This window comes from Aythya ferina (genome assembly GCF_964211825.1).
Source record: "Aythya ferina genome assembly, chromosome: W".
NCBI classification, from domain to species: domain Eukaryota; kingdom Metazoa; phylum Chordata; class Aves; order Anseriformes; family Anatidae; genus Aythya; species Aythya ferina.
The window spans coordinates 8712675-8720395 of record NC_140313.1 but is presented as its reverse complement, the minus strand read 5'-3'; the positions used below and the strand labels follow the sequence as shown (position 1 = coordinate 8720395).

Here is a 7721-nt window from a genome sequence, read left to right as displayed (position 1 = left end):
TTCTCCCCCTCTACCCTGCTCTTGGGAGACCCCACCCGGAATACTGCGTGCAGGCCTGGGGCCCCCAGCACAAGAAGGATGTGGAGCTCTTGGAAAGGTCAGTCTCACCTCTGTCCCTGAAAAAGCTGTTGGAACAGCTTGTTCCAGATGCCATCTCCAAGCCACTGGAAGAGAAGAAAGTTATGAGGAGTAGTCAGCATGGATTCACCAAGGGGAAATCGTGCTCGACCAACCTTGTAGCCTTCTATGATGGCATCACCAGCTGGGTTGATGGAGGGAGAGCAGTGGACGCCATCTACCTTGACTTTAGCAAGGCTTTTGACACTGTCTCCCACGACATCCTGCTAGCAAAGCTGAGAAGGCGTGGGATAGACAAGTGGACGGTAAGGTGGGTTGAGAACTGGCTGACTGGCCGAGCTCAGAGGGTGGCGATCGGTGGCGCAGAGTCCGGCTGGAGATCTGTGACTAGCGGTGTTCCCCAGGGGTCGGTGCTGGGTCCGGTCTTGTTCAACATCTTCATCGACGACCTTGATGAGGGAATAGTGTCCACCCTCCGCAAGTACGCCGATGATACAAAGCTGGGAGGAGTGGCCGACACGCCAGAAGGCTGTGCTGCCATTCAGCGAGACCTGGGCGGGAAGAAACCAAATGAAGTTTAACAAGAGCAAGTGTAGAGTCCTGCACCTGGGAAGGAACAACCGCATGTATCAGTACAGGCTGGGGGATGACCTGCTGGAGAGGAGCTCTGCGGAGAAGGACCTGCGGGTCCTGGTGGACGACAGGTTGACCACGAGCCAGCAGTGCGCCCTGGTGGCCAAGAAGGCCAATGGGATCCTGGCGTGCATTAAAAGGAGCGTGGCCAGCAGGTCAAGGGAGGTGATCCCCCCCCTCTACTCTGCCCTGGGCAGGCCTCACCTGGAGTACTGTGTCCACTTCTGGGCTCCCCGGTACAAAAAAAGACAAGGATCTCCTGGAAAGAGTCCAGCGGAGGGCAACAAAGATGATACGGGGCCTGGAGCATCTTCCCTATGAGCAAAGACTGAGAGACCTGGGTCTGTTCAGCCTGGAGAAGAGAAGACTGAGAGGGGATCTTATCAATGTTTACAAATATCTTCTGCGTGGGAGACAGTGGGATTTCGCCACCCTCTGTGCAGTGGTTAGTGGGGATAGGACAAGGGGCAACGGCCTGTACTGGGTCTGGCTGGGACGTTAACTTTCCCTGCAGCAGCCCATACAGTGCTGTGCTCTGCACTTGTAGCTAGAACAGCAGTGGTATCACACCAGTGTTGCGTCTACTGCCGAGCAGCGCTGGCACAGCATCAGGACTCTCTCTAACCCTCCTAGGGGGTGGGCAAAAAAGCAAGAAGACAAACATCACCAGGGCAGCTGATTTCAACCAACCAAAGGGATATTCCATACCGTATGATGTCACACTCAGCAATAAAAGGTGGAAACAGGAAGAAGAGGGGAAGGCTGGGCTCTCGTTGTGAAAACGTCGGTCTTCCTCCCAAACACCGGCTACGCACGTTGAGGCCCTGCTTCAAGGACGTGGTCAAGCATCGCTCATTTGTGGGAAGTAGAGAGTAATTTCTTTCCTCTGCACTACTTCCACGTAGCCTTTATTTGTTTTGGTTTTTTCCTTTTTTCCCTTTCCCCCTTTCTTTTCCCCTTTAGTTACATTGTTTAATTAATAATAATAATCATTATCAAGGAAGGATCATATAGGACAAGGGGGAATGGTTTTAAACTAAGACAGGGGAGATTTAGGTTAGATATTAGGAGAAAGTTTTTCACTCAGAGGGTGGTGAGGCACTGGAACGGGTTGCCCAGGGAGGTCGTGGATGCCCCATCCCTGGGGTCGTTCAAGGCCAGGCTGGATGCAGCTCTGGGCAGCCTGTTCTAGTGGTTGGCTAACGAATCAAGTTTCTTTATGAGGAACGGAGTCACAAAAATCATTTCATTTAGCAAGTTTCAAACACTAAGAGTATTTAATAGCATTTTAACGTTCCCACGCTCCAGTAAGCCTTGAATGTAATCGCGATTAAACAAGGAGCAGAGCGAAGCCAGAGGTCTAACAAAGCACGAGAGGTGATCGCATTTAAAAGCCTTATGGTGCCTTTAGCTAATCCTTCTTCTAGTTACTGAACAACGGACTTCGTTTAGGGGAAAAAAAAAAAAAAAAAAGACACTAAAAATAAACACAAAAAAAAAATAAAGAGAACGGCAGCCGAGTCTCGAACTTATCAGAAGCCGACTCAAGCATCCCAGAGCCTTCTACATCCTGTGGGAGGAATTCCTTCTCAAAGTTGCGAAACCCACGAGGAGGACCGAAAAGAAAGCGGTAGCAAAACTCCTAGGGTAGTCAAGAACAGGCTGACAAGCACCTGTCAGAAATTACACCCGGTAGAGTTTATTCTGCCTCCTCCTCGGGACAGGGGCAGACAACAGACAATGCCTGGAAGCTTTCTTCCAACCTTATTCTTCTCTGGTTCTACATCTGCCAGTCCTCAACTCGGCTATTTCGCAATAAAAGGGCACGCTTTTATTCGGGAGCAGGGGGAAGATAGCAAGGCCTCAAACACACAGCACATCCTAGATCGTCTTAGGAAGACAGAGACCCACAGGACCGCCGAGCGCTTCTAGCTTCGCGTTCCAAATGAATGGGCAAACCACCACCTACACGACACTGTCAACGGACCAAAACATTCTGCGCACGTGCGCTCCAGGGAGACGCCGTTTTAACTTGCGGAACTATTTCCATCGGTAAGACACGCAAGACAGAGGTGATATCCCCATGCTCCATCTTTATTGTGCAAATGCTGCTCAAAAGCTCTTTATTACCCTCCACAGACAGCCGTCCAAAAAAAATAATAAATCAAACCTCAACAGGGGCTAGACTGATGGGCAACATATGAAACCTATTCGGCGGCGACCCGTACGCGTGCAGTGACGCCTGCGGTGCAAAAACCTTAGCCGGGAGGCCGGCCCAACTGACCGCCACCCAGAATACATAGATGTACACGATAGTCTGAAGGGCCCGAGGGTGGGCATTCACAGCCATCCGGAATCCATTGGTCAGGTCCAGGTTAACAGCACACTTCTTGCCAACAACCACGAAACGCCCAAGAAGCTGGAAAAAGGAAATAACGTCACCTAACGTGCTGTGCCACGACGCACAGAATGAACGCGAGCGGAGAACCACCCACAGAACACGGTTAGCTAATCCTTCACAATTCAACCGCCGCTCTTTGAATTACCCTCTAGACAGTAACAGACTACAAAACAGTCACAGAAGCTGAATTTGTCTTGGGGCTTAAAGCCCCCGTCATAGCTTCGGGCAACGTAAGCCACTCTGGCGGAAAATAAAAGCTTCACGGTGCCTTTTCTCTTGCGTGGGCTCACAGAGCCTTGGAACTTGACTTGCATAGCTAACAGCGAAACAAACACCCAAGCGCCGCTCAACCAGCTTTCCCTTTCCTCGCCTCTGACCTGCCCAAACCCCAAGCCCTCTTCTGCATAGTCAAGGCACCACCCCCGCTGTCCGGAAACCGTGAAAACGGGCATCAGACCGCACGCCGGAACAACGCTGCTTTTTGCACTGCAAGCGCGTAGCTGGAGACGAGCATCGCTTTATATCACTGCTCTCAGTCAAAAAGCTCAACTCCATTACAAGCTAGAGGCGAAAGACTACAGCATCGGACAACCCCAAATAGCCTACTGTGCGCCCCTCTGCAACAGCCAGAGGAAAAGAGGGGACGGGAAAGAGTCTAGGAAGTTACAAACCTGTTACAGGTACAGCCAGCCTAGCAAACAGAAAGCTCCCACAGTACTCACGGGTCCACCAGAATCGTCTGCTTCACATAACCGGACAACTGCCTTCTCAGGAAGGACTAGGAAAAAACACTGGAGCCTGAGGCGAACTATCACGGAACGCAAGGCACTGGAGGAAGAGTAAACAGTTAAAACGTAGTCGGCTTCAGAGAAAGGCAACAGCTTAAGCAAATCACTATGCCCCACTGAACTCGTCCTACCGAAGCAGATTATCAGGCGCCCCAAACGCGCACGACAAAACAGCGATTCTTCTTAAGCGAGCTTTGAATAGGCAAAGTTCTCTACCTTCTACGCACAAGACACACAAGCGGCAAACAATGGCTAACTGTCCTTCGGTTATGTCCAAATATTGCCTCGGCCAGAGGCAGGAAGGCATCTTCAAAGAACCTGGAGTAATCCGGCTGAGGCCGTATTAACTCTCCGTCCTCGAGAACGCCACGTACTCAGGGGAAGGAACGTTCCAAATTAGCCCGTTACGGCCGGACCGACGTCAGACACCTCCAGACCGAGGCCAAGGCATCACCTTCGAAACACGAATACCACCGACCTGTAGGAAACCATCAACTCGCAACTACTTGCGAGGGAACTCACCAAATCACCAGCAGACAGAAACTGCATACGGCGCCAGAAGCAGGATCCAGCGCGCAAGGTGACGGGGGCAGCGAGACAGCCGAGTACTTCAGGTTAGCGACTTCCGCTATTTTTATTTGTTTTAGATGCGACTGAAACACTGCCGATAAGACTCGATTCCACAGATGCTTTGTACTTCTTACTCACCATCGCCTTTCACTGCACGACAATCGAGAATTATAAGCCTTCCTCACGCTCCTCCCTATAACATCGCTCAACCGTAAAACAGGCCTTCGGTACAGCGAGCTAAGCAAATTCAAGACCATTCGCTAGAGCCAACTACGCTCCAAAAGCGGTTCTAAGCCCCCGCCCCCTCCCCCCACCTCAAGTTGAGACCAAGCGAGAAACTGCAACTAATTCGTCCTCCAGGAAACGCGTCGCACTAAGAGCGGTCAGAGTAGGTTGTCTGCTCTCAAGTCACTCATCAGACTCAAGTTAACGGCCTGGTTCTCCAATCAAGCACAGCGTTCAGGTTACATACGTTGCTGCAGCCAGTACGGCCGAGTCAAAACAGACGCGCGTGCGCACACACACACACACACGCACGCACACTCCTCGCGCAGCCTTCACCACGAAGGAGACAGGAAACGCGCCCTTTCGTAAAGGCGGGGCGCTACCGCAAGCACGGTTTCCGGAGAGCAGTTGAACGCTTCCAATACTCCAAACGGGCGGCAGCTGCAACATTACCGAGACCTATTAAGAAAGCGCTGTTCCAAGCAACGCGTCAACGCTTTGAGCAACCCGATCTAGTGAAACACGTCCCTGACCGCGGCAGGCGGGTTGGGCTAGATGATCTTTAAGGGTGCCTTCCAAGCCAAACCATTCTACGAGTCAGCACGCAGAGCGGGCAACGCAGCCCCTTTCACTAAGGGCCTGTTTTCCACGCTGCAGATAAACCCTGCCGTCAGAAGCAGAGGAAATCCCTAACTGTCCTATCTTTAGCATTTCAAACTTAAAAACAGCAACAACGGTTATGCTGGACACTAACTTAGAGTTAACACCTTGCAGATAACATCTGCAATTTTTTCATAACTCTCAGCAGCTGCTCACTTAGTTCCTAGCACGTTGCGGCGCACCAGCATCAGTGAACCTTGCCAGCGTGCTCTTATCACGGTCCACCTCCAGCACGGAAATGAGAGCTGGGAAGCTCTCGCAGCCTGCGGGATTGACTGGTTTCTAGGTGTTTAAGAAAGCTAGGAAAAGCTGCAATTCTTCCCTTTCACAAGCCACTTTGGAGAGAGCGCGCGCTCGTGTGCGCGGTGGGGGTGGTGCCATAACCAAAGCCTAGCACAGCCGAGCCGGGGCGTCTCTAGAACGCTATCACGAGGCGCATCAAGACCTGCATTTCTGCTACGCAGAAACGACTGATTACGGTCACTACTGCGATGCTCACTGCCTATATGCATACAGTCCGAACCCCCAAGGAGACCGACTGCGCCGGCGACCCAGTACGCGCCGTGGCACCCCGGGGGCAGGCACCGAAGAAGCGCGGCGTTTTAGAGGCGCTGCAGTAGAGAGCGCCACGAGCCGGAGAGACCCCGACCGACCGACCGACCGTCCGTCCGTCCCTCCCTCCCGCAGCAAGGCCACCACCCGCCCTGCCGCACTCCCGGGACCCGCGACGGGCCCTCGTTTCAGAGGGCCTGCGAGCGGCCGAGGGAAAGGAAAGGAAGGAAAGACTCGCACAACAACGCCGCGGCTACCTCCTCGTCCACGACCGCTCATCCTCACGGAGAACGTTGGCGGGGACCTCCTTGCCCTTGCAGGCGACCGCTCCGAAAGCTCCGAAAGCAGCGGCAGCGCCGCCACCGGGCCAGGCGGCCTGCGCCCTAACAATCCCGTCGGCCATGACGGCGCCCGCTCGGTACAACGCCCCCTCGCTTCCCGCACTCGGCCCGGCCCTCCGCGGCGCTCATTGGGCCGACAGATCGCCGCCGACCGCCCCCGCGCCTCGATTGGCTGCCTCGCCTGCCCTCTTCCCTTGTCCCCGCCCTCTCGGCGGCTCCGCTCCCGTCGACCCGGTGCTTATCGGCGCTCAGGGAGGTCGCGTGCCCTCGGGGCGCGGAGGGAGCCGACCGGGAGGGAGGAAGTGGGCGCCCGAAAACGGGCTGGGCGGCTCCGCGGAGGGAATCTGGGCCCTGCACGGCTGGGAAACGAGCTCCACAGAACAGGCGCTCCGCTCATAGAATCATAGCGTGGCTTGGGTTGGAAGGGAGGGCGAGAAACACTCCGTAGCCGATAGCTTAGGCTCAGGCGAGGATCTCAGTGAAGTAGTAATTTACTCGCGATTGATTGCAATGGCGGGCGCCCCACAAGCAGGAGAGCGCGCCTACTAGTTCCAAAACACAGTTTATGTGCTTTTTGATGACAGGACCCTCCCCCGTTTCCCCACTTGAGGGGGTAATCCAGGTTCACAATCTATCTGATGTGGTAATGTTTCTTCACTTATCTGACTTGACACCGCCATTTTCACCTAATTGTCCTAAGGAGTCTGGTTGTCTGCATTTTACGAGGTCGCCTGCTAAGCTTTCTTATCACTGCAAGCATATCTCAGTACCACGTTCCTTCCCTCTAAACAGCGGAACTCTGCAAAAACAACGTTTCTATTCCCACAACAGGTACCGCAGGTATTTGCATTCCTTGTATAACCGAGTGTATTGGGCTGGTAAAACATGGAATTATTTAAATCCTCCACATATCCCCCCAGTACAACCATCCCAATTTTAGTAAGCCAATCAACACCCATAAAGCGCGCCCCCCGCCCCCCCCCCCCCGATAATCCTCCTAGATCGATTCCATAGCGAGTTTGAACTGGGGCATGTGCAATTTTCTTCGTTTCTTTTACAAGTTCATTTACAGCTTTTCCTTCTGTTGTGGTTTAAGCCGGCCGGCAGCTAAACACCACACAGCCGTTCGCTCACCCTCTCCCCTCCCTCTCTGGGATGGGGAGAGAAACGGGGAAACGGGAAAGCGAAGCCCGTGAGTTGAGATAAAGACAGATAAATAATAATAATAACAATAAAGACAATCATTATGATAATAGTATTACTAATAATAACGTGTATGAAACAAGTGATGCACAATGCAATTGCTCACCACCCGCTGTCCGATGCCCAGCCTAACCCTGAGCAGTCCGGCCCTCCTCCCAGCTCTTGCTACACCCCCAGCCTGCTCGCTGGCAGGACAGAGTGAGAAGCTGAAACGTCCTTGGCTTGGTGTAAGCACTACTCTGCAACAATTAAAACATCAGCATGTTATCA

General features: G+C 53.2%; 1 protein-coding gene across 1 annotated transcript; it reads right to left on the bottom strand.

Moving 5' to 3' along the window:
• Positions 1-2784: 2784 nt before the first annotated feature.
• Positions 2785-6375, bottom strand: LOC311426339 (adenosine 5'-monophosphoramidase HINT1-like). Its single transcript, XM_084502788.1, has 3 exons — positions 6165-6375; positions 3835-3940; positions 2785-3130 (listed from the first exon to the last, which is right to left on the bottom strand). Exons 1-3 carry the CDS (start codon positions 6308-6310, stop codon positions 2876-2878), a joined length of 507 nt encoding a protein of 168 aa, XP_084358914.1. The 5' UTR covers positions 6311-6375; the 3' UTR covers positions 2785-2875.
• Between the last annotated feature and the right edge of the window lie 1346 nt (positions 6376-7721).